The sequence below is a fragment of the Protopterus annectens genome, chromosome 2.part1, assembly GCF_019279795.1.
Source record: "Protopterus annectens isolate FY-2018-M chromosome 2.part1, PAN1.0, whole genome shotgun sequence".
Classification (NCBI taxonomy): Eukaryota; Metazoa; Chordata; order Ceratodontiformes; family Protopteridae; genus Protopterus; species Protopterus annectens.
Genome location: NC_056729.1, coordinates 335332004 through 335357252, shown reverse-complemented (window position 1 = coordinate 335357252; position 25249 = coordinate 335332004). Strand labels below are relative to the sequence as shown.

Sequence of the window (25249 nt, the reverse complement as noted above, 5' to 3'; positions counted from 1 at the left end):
AGAAGGGGGAGGTTGGCTTCCCCTGATTAAAGTTATAAGATCTTCAGCCATTCTTATCATTTGTTTTTTAGGCATAGAGGCCTGAGCATGTGGCCTGGGCGTCAGTGTCTTAGGCATGGTTCGAGATTTAGGCCTAAATGAAGAAGGAGGCATTGGTCTAATATGCAAGTCTGTATGCCTGAATACACCCTCAGAAGCCGGTGCGTGCACAGCGGCTCCGGACCCATCTAAGGTACAGACATCCGCAGGTTCCACAGTTGAAGCATCTCGTGGCATACTGCACTCCGAATGGGTCTCAGTAGAGGCCTGCGAATCAGAAATAGCGGGTATCAGGGGCTGCAAAAGTGCCTCACTGAGTACTGGCGAACTGGCTTAGGAGAAGCGTCGTCGGCAGCTTTGGACCTAGGAGGCCTGTCTCTGTCTTTATCTTTGTGTTTTTTCGGAATCCCAGTAGTCGGATGGCTAACTGATGACATTTCTGGATAATTAAACCGAGAACCAAAATATTTAGAGGCGAAAAGTTACCGACGACGGATAGTGCGCTGATTAAATAAAGCACAAAACTGACAGCAAGGTACGTCATGGTCAGGGCCCAGGCAAGGAATACAGTACAAATGAAAATCTTTGTGAGATATTTGCTTTCCACAAGTAATGCAATTATTAACTTTAACTGACATCAGTAAGGAGCAAGAAAAAGTTTCCCCAACGGGGTACTTAGCTTTAGTTGAAGACTTCGGTTCTGAAACTCAAAAATTAAAATTTCAGGAGTCGGCCGACCTGCACTTGCAAACTGCTTCTGCTTCGGGCACCGCACAGCAACAGAGACTGATGTAATGGTGTCGGCTGCATGTTTTATACCCCTGATGACCTGACGTCATGGAAGAAGGGACAGCATCTGACGCAGGACCCAAGACTTTGTTAATCAGGCTGACTGAGGGCTATACTGCAAGCAGATACCCCAATTATAATGACTGCAACACTGAAACACGAAGAACATCTCCCAAAATACCTCAACCTTGACCTTCTGGGAAAAATCCTCAATAGCTCACTAATGATTGCACAAGAATGTCAGTAAGAGTCTAAACAAGAAGGCTGGCATCCTAAAATGTCACAAAAGGTTGAAACAATTTAATTTTCTTTTCTGCTTATATAGTTCAAAAATAACTATAGATGAAATCAAATTATCCATCTCACACTACAGTTCCCTTAATGATGCACAATATATATATATTTTATATTTCAACTTAAGCTGTCAAGTTCAGACTGGCTTCTCCAATCCACATAGGTTGGTACTAGGCTAACTGACTTTGTAGGCCATTTTAAGCCTAGCCAATTACCCCCTGTGAGAATCAAACTCTGTACCTTGTGTCTGTAAGGCAAACACCTTAACCATTATACCAACCCCTCCCCTAACATGAACAAGTACATGATGTCAGGTATTAATAAAGGAAAGCAGAACTATACCAAATGGTACCAAGATTTGGAAAATTGGTGCGGATGGCTGATTGTACACCATGTATGAGTCAGAGAAAAAACGCTGCTGCTACTGCATCAGAAAAGTACAACTCAACAAGGGCTTTCATTAGTAGCAAGGAATCTAAGTCAACATGTCACTATACATGCAACAGTGCACAGCTCAGTTCAGCCAAAGGGCCTGACCCATACGATGACATCACTGTCAAATATAAGCAAAGGGTGGTTCCTCTTAACAGTTTTCCAAAATAGTGGCATCCTTAAAAACGCATCAGAAAAGACAATAAAAAGTTAACTTTGCAATACGTATTACACAGGAGTACAGAAAATAGAGGGAAGTTTTTTTTTTCATGAAGAGAAACAGAGATTCATACATCACCCTTCACAGGAAGGCTGTAAGGAATATCTAAGGGGAAAATGGCAATTCTAGTGGGTGTGAGTGCTGGACACAGAGGTTCATAATAACACATGGAGTCCACTTAGAAGGATGGTGATATACAGAATACCACACGGGTCACTGCTGATAAGTTATGTCATATTTTCCTGTGTGGCATGAGTGTTGCTATAAGAATAGACAGCCAGCACATAGAGCATTGAGGATTATTAGCAGAACTAATGCAAATAAAATATCAAAGCAGATAAAGGAAACAAAACATGTCCTAATACTTGAATTCTGAGAACAGACAGACAAGCACACCTTAGCATGTTGATTTACTCCTTCTATGTGATGATACTAATGGAGGCACACTGGTGCAGCTGCCCCAAAGTACTTGGTTCTCCAGTTCAGTTTTGTTCCCAGCTAGCCTGCCTTCTATAGGAAGTATACATGCTCTTCCCTATGTCTGTGTACATTTTCTCCATGTGCTCGCCCCCTTCCCATAGCCATTTTCCCAAACTGATAACACTAGGTCTGACAGAGAAAATGACTGATCTTGGACAGATTTAACCAGCAATGAGGACATTTGAGATGAAAGTGCAGGAGGGGCTAGGATGGTAAGGAACAAGTTAAAGTACTACAGCCTCTGGTAGGTAGTTTTACAATTTGCTTCAGAGCATTAGTATTATTAACAAAGTCTAAGAAATACGAAGCATATAGGAAGTAACTGAAGTCCCCATATCAAGAAGGTAATTGGTTTGATACTTAAAGCCTTAAAGAAACTGGGGGACACTGATTGGGATCTCTAGACAGCAATAAAATCATCACTTTCAACCCCCTTTTTCTTATATTCTACATGAGGTCAGGGTATCACATCAACTGTCACCATTGCTCTTGATACAGTGCCACTCTCCTGCCTCTCTCCTACCTTCTTTAACAGTCGTACCTGACTGTCTCAGGTCTTCTCTCACACAATCCATCCATCTCTTTGCTGGATGCTCTTGTTTCCACTTGCCTTCTTCCTGTCTGGCCCAAATCTTCTCCACCAGATTGTCTTCTGATTTCCGGCACATGTACCCAGTGTAATCTGTTCTTTGACCTTCTTTGCCATTGGGGACATGGGCTTCTGTTCTGGTGCTCTCATTTCTTCATCTGTCCCACAGTGTGCATCCTACCACCCACCTCAGGCATTTCATCTCCGTCACCTCATACTTCCTTAACTGTTCTGCCTTCACTGCCAAGGTATCTGTACCACAAAGTAGTCATGGTTGCAGCACTGTTTTTTGTAGACTTTACTTTTCAGCTTCTTTGGCATTCTTCTGTCACACACTACCCCTGACACTAAACTCTGTGCCACATGGCAGCAGCCTCAATGATTACAGCTTTCATTCAGACTGCCATTCTCCTTCAGTCACTTGAAGCTGTTAACTTGTTCAATTTCTTCTCTTCTGTGTCAGTTTATGGCTTATTCTGATTTTTTCCACTTGCTACCATGACACCTTTCTTACCTGTGCTCAGTTTTATCCTGTGTGCTTTTAGTTCTGCATTCCATTCCCCTACAATTTGCTAAAATTCTTATTCAGATAACAGATATCTGGTGATAACAACAGTCTAGACTCTAGCCTACTGACTCTAATAACAAAAATAATATCTAAAAGATTGTACCTCGTGCTCACTGTGAATACTCACTAAGTAATGCACACATTTCAAGCCTGTATATAGTGTCCAAAATATATAAACTGTTGCTAGGCATGTAACACTGTAGTTTTAGTTTATACGTCCAGGCTCAATCAAGGAACTGAACCCTTCTCATAATAGCGTTCCACTACAAACTGCAATCTTATTCAATAGCTACTTCATAGAAAGCATTACCTTCCTAATTAAAAGCTCTCCACCCCCATCTAGTGCTTCTACCACCTCCCACAATGACATCCAATCCTAGTAATTCAGCAAACAACAGGTTACACCAAAACTAACATTTCCCATATAACATACACACTCTATCACTTCCTTCACTCTCCCCCCAGCATTCCCATCTGAATGTTATTTACTCTCTATATCCATTGCTAGCAGCTTCCACTTAGACTGATCTCCGCATCAATGATAAGGAAAAGTTCTACTTAAATTCAAACCTTGCTTCACTGCAGCCAACAACCTCCCACCTGAATATCTAAAGATAACTGCTGCTGCCATTGCATATCCAGGCTCTATCCTTATTGATAGCTGAATCCTATGTACCCTCAGTACAGAAATAAATCCTTTATTAGCCCTCATCATAAAGGTGGCATCTTGGCTGATGTCTCTAAATGTTGGCCTACTCAATATCACCCCTCTGAAAAATTCTTGAAAGATGTATTCATAAAAACCTCCTCTACTACCTTCTACAAGAATTTCTCTTAACATCCACCCAACATGACTTCTGGCTAACATACAGCACAACTACTGACCTCCTATCATTCAATGACACCATAAACAAATACAGGGACTTGGACAAAATTGTTTCCTCCTTATTCCTTGAACAGTCAAAAAAGCCTTTAATACAGTTTCTCACCTTAAACTCCTGTATAAACTGTCCCAACTTGGACCATCCACTTCATTACTGTGGTTCAAAAGCTATTTAACTGACAGGCTTCAGTCTGTAAAATGGCAGAATACTTTCTACATACCTGCAAGTCTCCAATGATAAACCACAAGGCTATATTTTGGCACCCTCCTATTTAATATCATTATCAATGACCTCTTTACCTCTGTAGGCCCAGGCTCTCTCATACATATGCTGATGACTCTGCACTTATACATGCATCTAATAACTTGCCTCAGTTCCTCCAGATCATGCAGGAAGCTTTTTCCTCAACTGAGGAACGGCTCCATAATTGCCCAGGTACTACCCCCCCCCCCACAAAAAACAAAACAAAGTTACAGCTATTTTTCCCGAAATCACACACACCTGATAAAGCCAATTTCAAAATCTTTTCACTAAACAAACCAGAAATTGAAGTAGTTTTCCATACAAAACTTGGAGTGATTAGAGATGATAACCTTAAATTTGACTTACTTGTTTAAAATAGTACAAAGAAGACTTACCAAAATTAGGAATGCTCTACAGGCATAAAACCCTCTTAGCAACACCACTAAAACCATTCTTGCCACTACTTACCTTCTCCCATCTCTCATATACTGTGCACCCATCCTAACCAACCTTCAGGCAGCTACAGTTAAAAATAAGCTTGACACATGCTATAATAAGGATTCAAAATTTGCCACCAACAAACAATACTGCAGCCAGCACTGTACCGTCTTTAAGGCTTTGAAATGGCATTCACTGTCTCATCACTTATATTATACACAGCCTATCTCCACACATATTATTCACAAAACTAATGACTGTCCTGTTTTTATTCCTATTCTCCATTCCTATCACCCTAATGGATTACTTCGATCTAATAAACATCTTCTCAGCATATCTAAATTCCACAAATCCTCTGGACATAGTCTCTACTTGTACTCTGCCATTAAAAATAGAATTCTATCCGTATGCAAATTAGCTCTACCTCTAACCTCTTTAACTTCAAACAAGTACTAAAATACCACCTAAATAACACCTGTCTCTGCTCCTGCACAACCCCAAGCTGAACTAGTCCCTCCCTCCTTCCACCACCAGCATACTTTGACTATGTTCAGACAGAAGCAATTAGTAAACTCTCTTAGACAAAGGACAAATCCATTTTTGTCTAGGCTATATTATCTAATCAGTTTTCCAAAAAGTATACTCAGTGTGTTTAATGTCATCTCTATGAACTGCAATGTGTGAATACTTTATCTAGTGACAAGAGTTATTTTTTCCTAGTTATATTAGTTATATCTATAGGGTCACAATGTATGACCTGAAGGTGAAATTATTTTGAATATGTCGTTCTTCTGTATTAGGTTTTGTAATAACTTTATTTAAACTGTAACCATATTACATCAATGTGGAGCTTTTCTCCCTGGGACTCTGCTAAAAAGGGATATTATCCCATTCAGACTTTCCCAGTAAAGAAATGTCAAATAAAATAAATAAGTTAACAAATACAGACTTGCGCTGTAGCTACATTGTACAAAGTAATTATAATTTCAAACAAGTACACTGTAAAGTTATAACTCCTAGTACAGAAACAGTCACTTACTGCCATTACCATCCAGGTCACTTGCACACCCTGCAGAACTGCTGCTAGGCACAGAACACTGTAGTTATAGTTTACAGCACAGAATGAGCAGTAGGCACTAACACTGACCTGTGAATGTTATACAGCTATTTTTGTTTTAGTGGCAGTGATGCTGGGCACAAAATACAATAGGTAAGGTTATTTCCCACAGAATTATCAACAATGTACATTGTGGTTCCTGTTGACTACCTTCTTCGATAACTTTTTCTACTGTATATTAACTATTCTTTTGTTATAGTGTGCTCTTTTACTGTACAAATTATTTTTATTTTTTGCAGTTGATGTGCATTCATATTCTGGGCTGGGACTGAAATTGGCCCAATGGAATCAGTGTTCTACCCCAGTTAGCAAATTGTTTACATAAACAATTCTAAGGGTGCAAATTTTATGCAACTAATGTGTAGAATCACAGGTGTTTGCAGAACTCCGGATACTTTTGCCCAATGTAGAGCAGTCACTGGGCACTGGCTACAATATCTGTCATTATTAAGCAGAGGTGGTGCAGCAGTTAGCATTGTTGCCTCACAGCAAGAGGTTCCCCCGTTCGATTCTCGGCTGGAGCGCCTTCTGTGTGGGAAGTCTGCATGTCCTCCTCCCGGTCGAGTGAAGTTAAAGACATGCAGATAGGTGCGAGCGTGAATGGGTGTGCCTTCCTTGAAGGTTGGGCGTCGGGCTGGCAACTCGGCACCATAAAAATCCACTGCCAATCATTAGCGGACAGGAGTTCCACTGTGGCGACCCCTAACTGGGAAAAGCCGAAAGACATTACTATTAAGCAGAGCAGTCACTTAGCAGTGACACTAAATAGAACAGTAATGCACTCACCAGTACAATTTCTTGGCATTGATCCCTAAATAATAATACAGTTAACTAAAATACAAAACACTAGGCACTGGACACAACAGCTACAACGTCTAAAGGCAGAACAGTCCCTCTCTTCTCCTATGCTGTGACTACAGCTACAAATGCATAATTTGCTGATCTCATTAATATTGATTATAAAAAGACTGTGAAACTGAGTGAATGCAAAAAGGCTTCTTAAGGACTTGGGTATCAAAAACCTCTTTAGAATAAGATGGTGAGAAGTAGATACAATTTGGTAAATCAAGGGTGTACAGAAACCAGGAAATTATTTACAAGTTTAGTTGGACCAGTATGCATGCCACAGCAGAAAAATTGTTAAAATAAAACTTCCATGACTTCTTCATTGTCAACATACACAAATTCAGCCAAAAGAAAACCATGACACCTCACAAATAAGAAAGCACCATGCACTGTAAATGAGTCTGAGGGAAGACAGAACTTTAGCTGCAAAGTAATATCACTTACTGACATTAAGTTGTTAAAATCTCTCGGAGTGGATAAACAAGCTGGGCTGTGTAACCAAATCAAGAGTGTACTTGAAAAATGTGAAACCACAAAGATCTCATGAGCCAAAAACACTGCCTTCTTACATCCCATTTTGTTTAGCTCTCGAATTTCAGTCAAAAACGCAGGTCATACAAATTGTGGGTCTACCTGAGTCAGTGCTCCAGAAACAAGCTCCAGAAACAATCATATTACAGGTCTCCACTACAACAGGTAGATCATCTCCACTGACTTCTAAAAGCAGCTCATCCATCAACACCATCAGGATTTTTCTGAGTTGTACAACAGGTCAGCTCAACAACAAGCAGCAAAACTGGTGGGAAGCCCAGCCTGAAATGTATCAGGAAGTGGTTCAACTACTAAACTGGTTTCACCACAAGGTGCATAAAAATCAGATCAAGATGAAGGACGAAGTTCAGAGAATGCCCTCAAAGATCAGTAGCAGACGTAAACTGATTGAAGTGTGCACTCCTTATAACGTGAAAGAAGTCCACAACAAGTATAACAAAGCAGTCATCAATTAAAGCATTAAACTCACCCAAGACTAACCATATTGTATGATGCTGCAAAGTACTCCCCAAGAAATCTACAAATTCTTATACAGAAAATTAAACGGAATTAGGAGGATGGAATGTGAGGAGAAATCTACAATCCACTTCTGCTGCAATGACATACTCACAGGACATGGTTCTTTCATATTTAATCATTATCAGTTCAAGCTGTGACTTAAACATAAACACATTCTTACTGCTGATACTAACAAGAGTAGGGGTCTAAATGGAAACCAGAAGTAATGGAAGCAATATGTAGAAAGCAAAGTGTTAATCAAGCCAGGTGTCCATGATAAATACCACTTCAACACTGCACAACAGGTCCAGTACTACACCAGGCTTGCGGCAAACAACATGTTATTAAATAACAAAGACCTAGACAAGATATTTAGAGGATAGGTTCTCTCCCCCAAAAGTCTGAAATATTATTTCTGAGTCCTGAAATACTATCTACAGATCAGGTACACCATCATCTATAATATGCTTCACTCTCTGGTTGTATATGTTGATCTAACTGACACCAGACTGGCTGCTTATATTGGGACACACGCTGATCCAGCAAAGGCCTTCTCTCCGCCCAATGGCACTTTGCTATGCTAAGACACTGGCTAACTAAGGAGATGTCAGAAGGTATGCAGACAATCTAAAAGGTGGAGGACAATAAAAATTTTCTCAGATAGGGTTCAGGATCCCAGGCAGCGAGACATTTCCCTGTGGTACATTTGACTGGGGACACATGGCTGAAGTGACATTCAGCTGCAGAGAAATATGACTGTTTGCAAATTCCCTGTGGGCAAAGAGAAGCAAACACTGCCATGCCTACAGCTTTAATAACCAAATGCACAAGGGGAAAACAATGTCCATGGTCCCCAAGAGAACATGAGACAGTAGGCAATATGGCAGGCATCAGCAGTAGGCTGGCCAGAGGGCATGTCAGTAGCAGTAAAAATGCAATGCACAATGGGCAGTGCCTTTATAATTGAAGTGTGTGGACCACTACCCCCTTCACAGTGTCTAGGGAACATTACCTAAAACGCATACTGGAGCATAAATGCGGCTACAGTAGCCTGCAGGATTTCCTCCATGCTGTAGCACACTTCTACATGCTGTAGTTAAATAAGTATGTACTGTACACTGAGCACAAGACTCATTACTTCTTCTGCCGCCATGCATTTGCCTATTAAAGCTGCGGGCATAGCAGTGTGTGGTTCTCATTGCCCACATGAAATTTGCAAACAGCCATATTTCTCTGCAGCTGAATGTCACTTCAGCCATGTGTCTCCAGACAAATGTACCACAGGGAAATGTCTCGCTGCCTAGGCGCCTGAACCCAGGAGACTACACTAATAAATCAGTACAAAATCAGATAAAATAAAGTATCCTAAACCAAACAAGGAATAAGTAAACTGAATGCACAGAAATAGAAATTGACCAGAATATCAAAAGTAACATTGCTGACTGATTTTACAGATGCCAAAAATTAAACAAAACAAAATAAGCAAAAAACAAAACAAACTGCAAATTACAATAGACTGAATTTTGTACAATGAAACACCTTCAGAAGTGATTATAAAATTTGCAGGTTTATAAATAAGCAAGCCAGAGAAACTACAAAATTGCCCTGTGCTAGTGGCAATTTATCAATTTCATAGCAGCCACTAATAAATAAGCTTAATTTATGCCACCAATCTTAAAAAAAAAACAAGAGTTACAATAAACATAGGTGCACAGACTGCAAGAGATGTTGTTTGTCTTTCGGCTTTTTCCCGGTAAGGGGTCGCTACAGCGGAACTCCGGTCCACTAATGATTGGCAGTAGATTTTTTTTACGAAACGTCGAGGTGCCAGCTCAACACCCAACATTCATCGAAGGCATGCCCATTTACGGATGCATGTCTTTCGAACGCTACCCAACCGCAGGGAGGACATGCAGACTCCACACAGAAGGCACTCCCAAGCCAAGTCGAGAATCGAACGGGAGAACCTCTTGCTGTGAGGTAACAACGCTACCGCCATACCACCGCGGCATACTGCAAGAGATGATCTCTATAAATAAATTCTCTTATAGATGCAGCAGTTGTTTCACTGACATACTGCTTTCGGCTGGAGGCATTATCCAGTAATGAACTGGAAGGATATAGTAATATGCCTGCAAAATATAGCAATAATCAGAACACAAATGAACGACCAATGTACAACAAATGTTAGTTAAATATTCTGCACCCCAGACAGCACTCCACTGATACTCCATGATGCAATGAGTTACTGATTTCCACTATAGGCAGTTTCTCCAGACAACCATTTCAGCCCCTACAGCAAAATCTCCAAAAGATAGACAGTTAAGAAAAAAAAGCAGTGCAGTTACAGAATCATATTAACGTTCACCACTGTTGCAACAGTTACAACTTCTACCACAGTTTGACACTGGTGAAGCACATGAAACTAATCTTCACAGATCCAGAAGCAGACACTCCACATTATGGAATCAACTGTTTTATTCATTCATCTCAGTGCTGACATAACAAATTAATAAATTCAGTCATTGGAATATAATTTTCAGTTCAAAGTCAGTCAAGTTTGCTAACAAGGGTAATATAGCATTAGGCAATCCTCTTGTTTCGGTCTGTTTTATTATTAGAAAGTCTAAAAAAAAATCACATAAGACACAGATTTCAAGGTGAACAGCAAGGGTTGCTGGATGACCAGATTTGCAAATTATTACAAATTAGGAGCAATCGTAGAATCCCTCAGATAGGCTAATGTTCTCCAAAAAGGGCTAACAAAGATAATTAACTTCTGTCAGAGGCATGGACTCATGAAGATTGATCATATCTCTCTGAAGACGGGTGAAGTGACACAAGTAGTTCAGCGAACGCATAGCAAAGGTCGCTGAGGAGAACATCCGCTTACCGTACACCTATCCATAGTCCTAGATTCCTTATTAGGAGGATGGATAGGTATCGAAGGATCAGCTAAGTCCTTCTTAGTGGCTGCGGCCACCACCATAGCATCAACAGAGATGCCCTTGGATAAGAATTCTTTGTCCTTAGGAGCTGTAATAAACTTGGACGGTCTTCGTGGGGTAGGTTCCACCATATCAGGGACTGTCCACGCATTCCTTGCCACCACTTCCATGAGGGGGTCAAAGGGAGGAGATACCCAGGAGGTGGAAGGGCGAGAGCCAAAAGCCTCAAGGTAGACAGACTCATCCTCTGAAGGGTTAAGGGTGGACCAGTTCCCCCTCTGTTTAAGGATCTCAAGGATGTCTGAAAAGGAGACATCCTCAGAGGAGGACCGTGGGGACCCTTCAGACTCATCCAAGTCGGTATCCGAGGTGATAGACTCGGGGGAGTCAATATGCTTCCTCTTGCATTGTTTCTTCCGAGGGGGTTCCCCTGAAGGATCAGGAGAAGCCTCGGAAGAGGAGGATATTCCCAGTGGGGAAACTTGAGACGTTGACTCTCTACGGTCTGGGACGAGAGGGTGGGTAGAGACCATCGCAGGCACTGTAGAGGGAGGAGCTGAGGGAGCCGACTGTGGAGCAGACACCAGGTCTAGCACGCTCTGCATGACCTCGAAGGCGCCCCGATCAGGTGGGGCCGAAGATCCCCGCTCCAAAGAGACGAGGACTCCTCCCGGCACCGAAAGGGACGGCTCCAAGGCCGATGTCGGGGCCGAGCTCACCAGTGCCGAGGCTCCGAGAGGGAGAAAGGGCTCGGACAAGGGTCCGATGCCACTCCCCCCTCGGAGCCGACAAGGGAAGCCCGGCGCCCAGATCCCTCCAAGGAGGAGATCGGAGCCGTCGACGGAGCCGAAAGTGGAAGTATCGGCTCCGATGCACCAACAGTCACGGCTCCGAGAAGCTCCGGCTCTGAACTCATGGGAATCGGAGGAGGAACTCAGGAAGGGATGGGTATAGCCACTGACCGTTGGGTAGGGCTATGCAGTATTTGGGCTAGTGCCTGGGACTTGAGAAGTCTGCTCACCACCCTCTCTAAATCGTGGTCGGACAGTCTGGAGGACTGAGAGGAGTGGGACCTATGGCTCCTCTCTGATAATAGTGGAGATCCCGGGGCCGAGTGGATAGAGCCAATGGATGGGGATCTAAACCTCTTTCTAGCAGATGGCTCTGACAAAACTGTCGGAGCCGCCTGAGTCTCGGACCTCTCGGGTCCAGCCGGAGCCGAGGTAACCGTTTTAGTCTTAGAGCCATCGGCTCCAGAAGGAGTCGATGTCGAAGAAGCCTTAGAGCCACCAGCGGACGGCTCCGAAGCTGGAGCCGACGCCTTGGAAGGCTTGGAAGGTTTTCCTGACACTGTCTGGGTCAGGGAGCCTTCAGGCTTTAATAAGCCTCGCAGTATCAATTTATTTTTGCGTTCCTGCAGGACTCTTGGACTGAAAGCATGGCAGACAGAACAAGAGTCCTGCAGGTGCAAAGGTCCCAGGCAATAAACACAAGAAGTGTGACCATCTGTCAGAGACATTTTCTGACAGCACGAGTCACACTTCTTAAAGCCTGAGACCTTAGTCTTTAGACATCCCAAACAAAAACTGTGAAACACAGACACACACACAGACACACCTGTTAAGAAAGTGGAAAATAATCCAACTACTCCCACAATAAGTATGACTAAGGGGAAGGGAGGAGGGCCCGAAGGCCTAGAGTATAAACAGGGGATAAATGGGAAAAACAAAGGGGAACCCGAAGGAAACTAGGGATAGTTAACTAATAAACTGTAAAGAAAACTATTCTAAGAAAAAAAAATAAGGTTTTTTGAAGTTTTACAACTATAAAAAGTCACTAACCTGCAGAGCCGGTAGAAACCAGCACCTCGTAGCTAAAGCGGCAAACGAAATCTGGGTATTTACCGCCTAGCATTGTGGGATATAGGGGAGCCTCGAGCCGGTGGAAATAGCTCTCAAGCTTTAGTATTTGCCGAGTCGGAGCTGAGGATCGGCTCCGAACCCATCCAGCAAGAATGAAGGCGAGATTGACAACTTAACATCTAAATGTCAAGAAACACAATAGTATAATTTGGGAAGTCAGCATCCCTGGTAACTACCATATTTACAACACACCCCTAAGAATCAACCCAGTAGTCGGGGATTTGGGGATACATACAGACAGTAACCTAGCTTTGACCATTACGTGTTTAAAGCAGTGAGGAATCAAGCCTATGTTGTGCAACTTATAAACAAAGGTATGGCATCTAGGTCCAAGGAGGTTATTGTTCCACTGTATCCAGCACTCGTCAGACTGATCATTGAGTACATTGCCTCCTTTGGTAGGTACCTAACCAGCATGTCGCTCAACCTCTTAACACAAGAAAACTGGAAAAAGCCTAAAATAATGCGGGGGGGGGGGGGTGCCAACACATAAAAATAGGGGCAGATTTTAAACATTGTTCTTACAAACTTAGAAAGCTGCTAGAATAACAGGATTTGTGTTATTTTGTGTTAGTATGCATTTTCTGAAGGATATGCAGTTTGAAACTGAAACGTCATTATTTGGTCATTTTTTTAGTGACTTCAATCCTCAGTAATTTGCCAGAAAACCCCAGATTTTATGAGGAACAGACCAAATATTCGAGTCAAAAATCTGGACATTCTGTGAAAATCTGTACAGTTGAGAGGTATGCTAACCAGGCACATCCAACAACTGGAACGTCCACAGAGGTTTCTCACTAAAAGAATACAGGGTGTAAATAACATGTCCTGTACAGACTGCCTCAAAGCCCTATCCCTGTATTCTGTCTGCTACAGACTGTTGAGGGGAGATCTATGCCCGACACACAAGGCACTGGACCCCACTCCGATAAATCTCAAAAATAACAGCACTAGAATTACCTGTTCTAGAAACTTAAACCTTGCATGTGATATAAAAAGGACATGCTGGAAAGACAGGCATGCTGCTCCCCATCTATGTGAAGCAGAGTCACTTCCTAAGCAAATTCAAGTGTAACTTAGACAATTGGATACAGAACTAGAAATTCACGTCTGGTTTATCACTGATGTCTAATGGACACAGGCAGCCTGTAAATGGTTCATCTCCCAGGTTCCTGCTTGTAAATGTTTTCATGTCCCAAATCCCTTCTTACACTACCAAGGGTACCAGAACTGTTCAGAGATTTGGATGCATGGCTAGGCTTAAATAGACCCCAGTGATCATTAGCCCAGTATACACCTGTGAACAGAGTGCAACAAGCATGGCTAACAGAAATGCTGACAGCATAAAGAGGACTTCAGTATGCAGCATACACAAAACAAAACAGCCCAGGTAAGAAATATCAATTGGTGTCAAAACAGCTATAACTGCAAAGAATGAAAATGTGCTGGTGTAATTTTAGGCATTTAAAATCTATTTAAATTAATTTAAGCCTTTTAAAACAAAACTTAAAAATAAGCCAATTCACAAATGGTAGCCAAATGAAGCATATTTTCTATGTGCTTTTTGCCCTTTGTGCCTATGACCATCAAGAGTGTGTCCATTTACTTCTCTTCTGCCTGTGGCAAATGGCATCCCACTTCATTCTGCAGGTGTACCCCTCGCCACAGGAAGCCTCTCCTTCATCAGCAACTCACTCTTGGGTCTAATGGGAGATCTGGGTGACAGCGACACTGTCAACCATAATCCAGGCAGCTATGAAGGAAGCTGTGCTTTCCTCCGTTCCTCATTCAGCATTGAATACCATATTTTGTGGTCCTCTACTTCATCTAGGGTTCTCCTCATCACAAGAACGTGAGGTTCAGGCTTCATTCCAGTGAGCAGGATGGTTCATATTTAAAGATGGATCACAACTGTCCCCAGTAAGTGGAACTTCTCAACCACACTGTAGCTATTAGAAGCCATTCCTATTTCTCAGATTGGTAAGGGGAAGTTTTTTTTTTTAATAATCTTAACTTTACCCCCTATGTGGCTGACACATGACCACTTTACAAAGCCTGGCTTCTCTGTCTACATACTTCCCTCTATATGCCGGCAAAGTCTACTGTAAACGGCTTGGTAGCACAAAGTCCTCGTCCCTGGTCTCAAGTTACCTCCTAGCACCATCAAGCCTTTACTTTCTGGTACCACGCTGGACAAGTCTGTGCTAGCTGCTCACTTCCATTCTACCATGCCAGCTCCACTATTTCCCAAATTTGCTAGCCAAACCCAGGTTACAGTCAAAGCTTTATCTTTCCATGCCAAACAGCTGGCAGAATTGTCATCACGCAAATCTTTCTTTCTTACATAAAAATGTAAGACTTGTGACTAGTATGTAGCAGTGATAGAAGAAATCTCAAGATCATCAATTCAGCTAGTTGAAGACAGTACAGTTGTGTACACTTACCATAAATGTAGATGTTCGAGTGTATTCACTGTTGCAGTCATCACATTTGGGTTATCTGCCTGCAGGTAGCCCTCAGCAGGCCTGAATACCTGAGTCTTCAGATTCCTGCATTGGATGATGTCTCTTCTTCCATGACGTCAGGTCGTCAGGGGTATAAAACATGCAGCCGACACCATTACATCAGTTTTTCTTGCCCCAGATGTCAGGTGCCCCCCACAATGGGAAGCAATTATATGTTATGTTACACCTCCATCAAAAAGCTGGGGGAAGCAATTATATGTTCTGGTACACCTCCATCAAAAGGCAAATACACCAGAAAACTTAAATACACCAAACAAGAAGGAAAGGTAGAGCCAAGAGAAGTCAGGGGGCTGGAGGGTAACCAGGACTGCAACAGTGAATACACTCGAACATCTACATTTATGGTAAGTGTACACAATTGTACTATGTTCTTCATGTTTCACTGTTGCAGTCATAACATTTGGGTTGATTGCCAAAGCTAAGGAAGGGAGGAAGAAATTACAGAGCATTAGGGCCAGCTATTAAGCCCTGCAAGACTGCAGTGGCAAAACCAGCTCTGGATTTAGAAAAAATAGGCATATGGTAATGCTTGGTGATGGTATGTACAGAGCACCAGGTAGCAGCTTCTAGGATGTCCCTGGTAGGGACTCCTCTGAGAAAGGCTGCAGAGGTAGATGCAGCCCTGGTGGAATATGATCTTATCCCCTGTGGGGTAGGTTTTCCATGGTGCTTGTAGCAGAAATGAATGCAATGGGCTATCCATTTGGAAATGGTTTGCTTTGAAATGGCCTTCCCCTCTGCCCCTGCAGCAAAGCCAACTAGCAGCTGTTCAGATTTTCGGAGAGGCTTAGTCCTGTCCAAATAAAATCTAAGTTGTCTGTTCACATCCAGGGAGTGCAGTATTTGTTCTCCTTTGTTTTGTGGATTAAGGAAAAAACTAGGCAAATGAATGGACTGATTTAGGGTCACGCTAGACACCACCTTGGGCATAAAGGAAGGATTGGTCCTGAGGGAAACCCTGTCTGCATGGAAGATAATGAAGGGTTCCACTGCCATGAGGGCCTGTAATTCAGACAATCTTCTTGCTGAAGTGATGGCTAGAAGGAAGGCCGTTTTCCAAGAAAGGAATTTCAACTCTGCTGTTGCAGCCGGCTTAAAGGGGGAGAGAATGAGCTTTTCCAATACAAAGTTAAGGTCCCAGGCTGGAGTGGGAGCTCTCCTGGGGGGGGTCTTAAATATTTGGCCCCTATAAGGAATTGTTTTAGCATGGGGTGAGAGAAGAGGGGTGGCTCTGTATTATAATGTGCTGAAATGGAGGGGGCATGGATTTTAATTGAGGAGAAGGATAGGCCCTTGTGCAGCATTTCTGTTAAGTACTGAAGAATATGGGGTAAGCTGGGCATCGTTGTGCCCATCCCCTGAGTCTGGCTCCAGGAATAGTATCTTTTCCACTTTTCAGCATAGGATTTTCTAGTACTAGGCCTCCTTGCCTCCAAAATGACATCTAGCACCTGCTTACTGAGGCATGCTATTGTTGAGCTCAAGGAGGTTCAGGGTTTGAACCTGAGGGTGCAGAATCTGGCCCGCCTGCTGGGACAGCAGGGAAAGGGTCTGAGGCAGGTGCCATGGTTCCAGTAGTGTCATACTGCGCAAGGGGGGGGGGTACCAGTGCTGGCGTGGCCAGTCTGGTGCAATCAGAATTGTCCTTGGCTTGTCCTGTTTGATCATTAGCAGAACCTTCGAGAGGAGGGGCAGAGGGGGAAAGGCATAAACTGGGAGACTTTCCCAGGTAAAGGACAGGGCATCCACTTTCCAAGCTTGACTGTGGGGAGTCCTTGTGCAGAATTTGTCCAATTGGTAGTTCTGAGATGAGGCAAACAGGTCCACCTCTGCAGCCCCCCCCATTTGTTCCTCAAGAGGTTGAATATTTTTGGTTCTAGTTTCCATTCGTGTGGGTCCATGAGATTTCTGCTTGTCGTCTGCCAGTGAATTTAGCTTGCCTGGCAGGAATTGATCTTGTAGGTGCACTTGATAGCTCAAGGCTGTGTTCCACAGAGCCATGGCTAGTCTGCAGAGAGGGTACGAGTGGGTTCCCCCCTGCTTGCTTATGTACCACATGACTGTGGTGTTGTCTGTCTTTACCAATAGTTGTCATGGAAAAATGCGGGCTTTGAATGCTGTCAGGGAATTCTGTACAGCTAACATTTCTTTTTGAATGATATGCAGGTGCATCTGTCTCGGGTTCCATTTGCTCTGAATGCACTGCCCTGCCAAGTGAGCCCCCCATGCATAGTCTGATGCGTCTGTTGTTAGGGTTTGGGCGGCAGGGGTAGAGTGAAAGGGGACCCCTTGTTGTGGTAGCAGGCCTCTGCCCACCAAAGGAACTCTGTCTTTATACAAGGAATGATAGGAATCACTGATTCCAGGTCCTGAGAATGTTGACACCATAGGCGTTTTAGATACCATTATAGTTTCCTCATATGCAGTCTTGCATATGGAATTAGCAGAATGCAAGAGACCATGAACCCCAGGGCTTGCAGATAACTGGGGTTTTGTGGCCAATAGTTTGAAGTAGGTTGTCAAATAAACTTGTTTTTCCAGAGTAAGGAAAGCCATCTGAGACGTTGTATACAAGCTTGCTCTCAGGAATACAATCTGTTGGCAGGGTACTAGGTGAGATTTCTTTTTGTTTATGGTGTAACCCAGTGAAGTTAGACATTTCTTCACAAATGCCAGATGTTGTAATAGCAAGTCCTAGCTTTCTGCCTGAATTAGACAATCGTCCAAGTATGGGTATATCTGAATATTTCTCTGCCTGCAAAATGCAATGGCTGGAGCTAGACACTTTGTGAATACCCTGGGCGCAGTAGATAAGCCAAAGGGAAGTGCTGAGAACTGATAGTGCATGAAGCCTACCCTGAAGCGTAGGTATCTTCTGCAAGATTCCCTTATTGGAATGTGCAGGTAAGCTTCCTTTAAGTCTAAGGTTGCCAGCCAGGCATGTTTGCCTAGCATAGGAATAAGCTGTTGAAGTGTTAGCATTTTGAATTTTGGGATTACCAGAAAGGTGTTTAGAATAGAGGTCCAGGATAGGATGTCAGGAGCTATCTTTTCTGGGTACCAGGAAAAGTCTTGAATAAAAACCTTGTCCCCTTTGTTCTGCTGGGACAGGCTGAATAGCCCTGATACTTAGAAGAGAGAGAATCTGCTATTGGGGCTCCGCCCACTGATTTGGGGGTAGGTCTGGCCAACCGTTTGGGGTTGGTAGTGTGTGGAAGTGGAATCTGTATCCTTGGGAAACTATGTTCAAAACCCATTTGTCCTGGGTAATGAGTTCCCAGTTTTCTGCATGCAGGGCGAGCTTTCCTCCTAAGGGAGCAGGCAGTTGAGCAGGGCTTGGAAGGGTTAAGGTTAAGTCATTATGCCATTTTTCATAGGGGAGTGACTTACTACTTCCTGCTTTGGAAGTGGGAGCCCCCCAGTGCTTAGGCCTGTGTGCAGCCTGAGACTGTAACCTAGGTGGTCTGCTGTTCCTGGGTTTGGACTGAGAAGACGTGGAAGAGACTGGAAAGGACCAATCCTTTGAAGGCCAATGCCTACTAAATCTGGGAGGCTGTACTTGTAGGAAATCTTTAAACAGTTTGCATAGATTTAACTTTTTCCTCCATCTTTTTGAGGACTTCTGTTTTGTTGCCAAAAAGGCAGTCCTGGTTTAAGGGAGCATCCAGTAATTTCGCTTTAACATGATCTGGCAAGTTTTGCTCCTTAAGCCAAGCATGCCTTCTAAGTACAGACCCAGTGACAGCAGCCCTGCAAGATGCTTCTAAAGCGTCAAAACCACACTGCAAAGTATGTTTACCAACTTGTTCTGTAGAATGCATTAAATCCTGTAACTCTGTGTTCAGCACAGTCAGGAATCAGCATAATTTTCTGTTTAAGAAGTCCCATAATATGCTGCTGATAATTTAACATATGAAACTGGCAATTTAAAGCCCTAATGGCCAAAGTAGCAGAAGCGTATACCTTCTTACCCCATCTGTCTAAGGCTCTAGAATCTCTATCAGAAGGGGTAGGATTTGTGGCAGCAGTAGACGTAATGCCCTTTGGTCCTTGGGAAACAGTCTCTGGATCCGCAGTGGGATTCTTGAAGAGGAACTTGTGAGAGTCAGGTACTCTGCAATACTGGTCAGGTTTTTTGGGAGCTGGAGGTAAAGTGTCTGGGGAAAGGGTAGATTCCAAGAAAGCATTATCTACAATGTCCAGAACAGGAGGGATAGCTAAAGGCCTGTGTTGAAGAAGGAGCAAGAATTCCCTAAGCCTCTTTTTGGAGTCAGAGTAATCCTGGCTTTCTAAGAGTGTGCAAGGTTTCACCAAAAGAAAAATCTTCTGGAGGGGAAGCAGAGGGAATGGAATCCTCTGCATCAGAATCCTCATAGGTAGATAAGGGCAAATCATGGTAATCAGAAGGAACAGAAATATCAGATTCCTGATCAGAATAATCAGAAGGAAAATCAGTCCTAGGTCTCTTAGAGGGGGAAGGCTGGCTTCCCCTAATTAATGTAATAAGGTCTTCAGCCATTCTAAGCATTTTTTTACGCATATGGGCCTGAGCCTGCGGTTTGGAAGTTGGTTTTCTAGGCGTGTTGCAAGTTTTAAGCCTGGATGAAGACGATGGCTTTGGTTTAAAATACAAGTCTCTAGGCCTGCATACACCCTCAAAAGCCGGCGCCTGCACAGCGGCTCCGGACCCATCCAAAGTAGAGACATCCGCAGATTCCATAGTCGAAGAAGCATCTCACGGCATACCAGACTCCGAATGGGTCTCAGTAGAGGCCTGTGAATCTGAAGTAGTGGGTATCAGGGACTACGAAAGCACCTCACTGAGTACCAGCGGACTGGCGATTAGCTTAATGGAAGCATCGCCGGCAGTTTTGGACCTATTCGGGCTGTCTCTGTCTTTATCCTTATGTTTTTTCAGAAGATCAGTAGTCGGATGGCTTAACGAAGCCATTTCGGAGTACTGAGATCAAGTACGAAAATAATTTGCCTGAAAGATAGCCCGACGACGAATAGTTTGGGGGTTGAACAAGGCACAAAAGTGGCAGCGAGGGATGTCGTGGTCTGGGCCTAAACAGGGGATGCTATACGAATGAAAATCTCTATGAGGTATTTGCTTTCCACAGGTAAGACAACTGTTAACTTTTACTGACATCAGTTGGAGCAAGAAAAAGGATCCCCAATGGGGTACTTATCTTTTTTGAGGACTTCAGATCTGAAACTCGAAAACGAAAATTTCAGGAGTCAGCCGACCGGCACTTGCGAACTGCTTCTGCTTCGGGCACCGCACAGCAATAAAGACTGATGTAATGGCATTGGCTGCATGTTTTATATCTCTGCCGTCATAGAAGAAGAGACAGCATCCGACGCAGGAATCCAAAGACTCTGGTATTCAGGCCGGCTGATGGCTACCTGCAGGCAGATATCCCAAATGTGATGACTGCAACAGTGAAACACGAAGAACATCTTCCTCAAAGATGTAAATGGAAAAGAGAATATACATTAACCAGTGTACACTTTCTGACTTCCTCGCACTATGCCTAAAATGGTAGCAGAACATCCATTTTATTTTGTCGCTGCTGATTTCAGTTTTTCTCTAAAGGGAAAGTTCATGACTGCCTTACTGGAGGACCCAGGTATGTCTGAAAATTCACTGTACTCAAAAGGTTTAACCATTCCATTTTACAGTTATGTGGAGTGAAACTACCATAATAGTCAAAAAAAGTGTGAATTTAATAATAAATCAACAGTAATAGAATAATACAGTAAACTAAAGTTTGATTGTTTCAAGTGTGAGTATATTGGGGAGTGGTCAGTTTGCTTCTCTGCAGTGGAACGTTTTTGTATGGGGAGGATGAATACATTTGTTTTGATATGCAGGGGTTTCTCAAGGACTTTTGCAGGTTTTGAGGGAGACTCACTGTGACAGGGTCTGACAACTTATGCATGATGTAAATTACCATGAAAATAAGTACATCGCATCACAAAAATAAGCTTGTTTTTGCTGGTAATTTGTTAGCTCACAGGAAAATAGCTTTGTTTAACAGAAGGCAGCATGCATTTCATACGTGGTTATCAAAATCTGGCAAGTATTTTGAAATGCAGGATCTGGTATAAAGTTTAAGCAATGTACACTTACCTGGCCCACTCTTTCAACATTGAAATACTTTCCTTTTCGATCATAAAGCTCAGGTGCCTGAAAGAAAGTAATGCACAGTTACAGTTGTACAAACATCAGTTTGGGGACTCTAGCATCTGCTGCTTTCTGCATCTCATTATTCCTATTAACCATTAAATTCTGTGACACCCATATCATTACTTTACGTCTGGCTATAAGGCAGTAAAAAGCATTCAGACCACAGCAGATGTTAATTCCTAATCAAACCAAGAAACAGTACAGGTATTGCAGTGCTCACCATATTTATTCAAGAAAAGCTCTTGCAGCAGCTCCAGCATTAAAGGGTTTACCAATGTAAATCAGATTATATTCACTGTATGAATATCAGCACCCAAGTTGACAGAAGCCACTCTAACATACAAGGCATCTGTGTGAAAACATCTATACAAAATAAATGGTCAAATCATAAAAAAAAATGGCAGCATTGTTAAAGATCAAAACCAGGTATAAATTAGACATGCCAATGGGTATCTATGATTATGAGTTGTGGCTAGGCTACTAATGGTCCTCTGGATCAACGGCCTACTATTGACCAGTGGAACCTGAGAACCTAAGGAGAAAGCACTAAAAATGCAGCAGGGGATAAAAGAAGACAGAGTGCTTCCCACACCAATAGATTAGGTTCTGCCAATTAGCCAGTTTGCTATCCAGCAGGTAACAGTGTACATTTAGTTTAATTATTAGCCTGCCAATAATGCAAGCATTTAGGATGACATCAAAGGTCTTTCACCACATCCAGGCAAGTAGTGTGAACCGACTTGCATGAATTTAATGCAGCAGTGGCATGTTCTCAGAAGTTCATCATGTTCAGGAGGCAGGATCTGCTTTTACAAACAGAAACTGGCATTGGGTCCAGGGCTTGCAGACTGCCTATGTCCTTTTTAAGTTCATAATGACGGTTTGGCTCCCTAGTGAAATGTTAGCACTCTTAACACTGAGGGCAGGTATGACCAAGAATATAGGAGAAGTGTGAGCATCAAGCATCACTCTTCTCATTTAAACTTCTATTTTGGGGATGACATCTAATGTGGGGGCAAGCCCCCCAAACTTAAATTGACCAACTCCTAAGATTGTCATTCTTAGGAGAAAAGAGAATATTCCAAGAAATGGCCATCTCCAACTTAGTCATGTAATTCTGTTTTTTGGCCATTCAGTCTCCATATTAAGGGTCTTGCTAAAGCAAATCCCGACATTTCAAATGGTTACCAATGTGCTACACTGCTTTACAGATAAGGGTGGTGAGGCTTACAGATCTAGTTTCCTGTAAACATAGTGGATCCCCCCTTAGGGAACAGGACAACTGCTACAGTTCTCCATTCCTCTGGAGCAAATTCAAAGGAGAGCCTGAGGTGGAACAGGCTTAGTAGTGAGTTTTCCACACAGCGTCTGTTGCTGACATGAAGGCAACCTACCACACTTTCAGGACCCATGGAGCAAGTGTTGTTGGCCTTGAAAAGAGCATTCAGGACATGCTTAGAGGTGATCAGAGGAGGTGGTGTGGATGTACTAATAAGTAAGGAAAATTAGGGAGTGATAAGGGAGTAAAATATAGCTGAATTGTTATGTCCTCAGGGGATGAGTGAGTATTGCTCGGTATTATCATTGCTGAGCATAACTATAAGATGTAATGGGATCCTATCTCACCTACATTCATGACAGATGGGACAGATGGGTTCGGAGCCGATCCATCGGCTCCGACTCGGCAACTAATACACTAGCACGAAGTCTCTCATTGGCTGGGCTACTCCCTATCCCAGGATGCACTACACCTGCTTCCCCAGATCTCGTTTGCCGCTTAACAAGCTGGACGTGGTCTCGACTTGGCTGGAGCTAAGTGGTTCTTTTACCTTATTGGTCTTTGACCTAGGGAATTTTTTTTTGTCTATATTAACCAAACAGCTGTTTTAACAGCTATTGCTTTCTATTTCTTAAGTTTTTGTTGGAGTATTTGAGTGTTTCCAAATTTGTTTTATTCTGTCGGGCAAGGCCCGTTTAAGTTAGAGGGCCTTTGCCCTACCTTTGAGTGCTATTAGGTTTAATTATCTTTGGTTAGTTGTTTTTCGGGCAAAGCCCGTTTAAATTAGAGGGCTTTTGGCCGTTTAACTGTTTTCTAATTTTGTGAGGTAATCTTTCACCGGTACTCGCGCCAGTGTGTCTCGCGCTTTTCAGTTGGCGCTTTTTTGTGTATAGTGCTATACTTGTTGAGTAAGATTTCCATAGAGTTTTCTTACTTGTTGTGGCTTGTATCATGTCTAAGGAACAAAAGTCAGGGTTTAAAAAATGCACTCGGTGCAATTACAAGATGTCCATTACAGACAGTCATTCAATCTGTGTGTATTGTTTGGGGCCGAAACATCTGCAAGAGACTTGTAGCGTCTGTCATGCGTTCTCCGCTAGAGTTCTTCAAGAACGCAAGAACAAGTTGATATTGAAAGGGCTTATTAAACCTTCTTTTGAGGAAGCCTTAAATCCACCTGTTGCTTCCAAAAAGAAAAGATCGTCGGCTCCGACAAGTCCGTCGGAGCCGACTTCTAAAAAGACAAAATTGACCTCTTCTTCCTCGGCTCCACTGACTTCGGGGCCGAGGGTCGAAGGGTCTGCCTCGATACCTCCTACTTCGGCTCCATTGCCTTCGGAGCCGCAAGTGGGAGTATCGGGAGGTGAATCACCTCCATCGGTTCCAATGGCTTCGGAGCCGGTGGAGGTGTGCAGCTCAGACTCTTCCCCCTCGGCTCCGAAGAAAGCCCCTTCGGCGCCGATGGTGGTCCATGCTGTGGTGGAACCGGCGCCGATAGCGTTGGAGCCGTTTCTGAGCCGGTCCCCTTCTCTCTCGGAGCCGAGAGGAAAGTCTTCTCGATTGTCTAAATCCTCGAGACTTTCAGATTCGGACCTGGATAGGGTTTTACAGAGGCTATTCCAATCTCCAGTCTTTACTAAAATGGTCTCGGCTCCAGCACAGTTTGCTTCGGAGCCGATCCCTCCTCCAACACATTTGATTCCTCCTCCAACCTCTTCGGAGCCGTTGGAGCCGGTGGTGGTGGAGCAATGTGGAGCCATACGGTCGGAGCAGAGACCCCTTACAGGCCTCTCGGTTCCGACTGTGCTTCCTACCCTGTCCTCCGGTTCAGGGTTTGGCACTGCGACTTCTTCAGCCGGAGCCAAGGGTTTGGGTGCTTCGGTACCTAGTCTTCCTCTTGGAGCATCGGCTGCTGGAATTCCTGGTGCCATCGTGGCCTCTAGACCAGCGACCTCCTTGGATTCTGGAGGTCCGGCCTTTGAGGTCATGAGGAGCGCGCTAGCCATGTCTTTGCCGGTTCAACAAGATTCTACCTCACCGTCCCTAGAATTGGAGACTGGTGCCTCTGTTGTGTTGCAGCCGCCCGGCAGCAGGGCCCCGGGGCCTGAGGATACCCCCATCGGGTTCCTTCTTCGGTGGTCCGTCCGAAACTGCTTCGGACGAACCCCCACGGAAGAAATTGTGTAAGAGGAAGCACGTAGACTCCCAAGATGAGTCTATTACATCGGATACTGACCTCGATGACGCAGAAGGGTCCCCCAAATCATCTTCGGATGATATCTCCTTCTCAGATATCTTGGAGATTCTGAGACAGAGAGGTGACTGGCAAGCCAAAACCCCTTCAGCTGAGGAGTCAGTCTTCCTCAAGGCCTTTGGGGCCCAGCCTTCCGCCT

General features: G+C 43.6%; 1 protein-coding gene across 1 annotated transcript in view; it reads right to left on the bottom strand.

The window, feature by feature from the left end:
• Window positions 1–25249, bottom strand: part of ANAPC4 (anaphase promoting complex subunit 4) — a 1069940-nt gene that overhangs the window by 360447 nt on the left and 684244 nt on the right. Inside the window, exon 19 of the mRNA XM_044062163.1 lies at window positions 21521–21577. Within this exon, the coding sequence (XP_043918098.1) occupies window positions 21521–21577 (57 nt within the window). The remainder of the gene's footprint in view (window positions 1–21520; window positions 21578–25249) is intronic.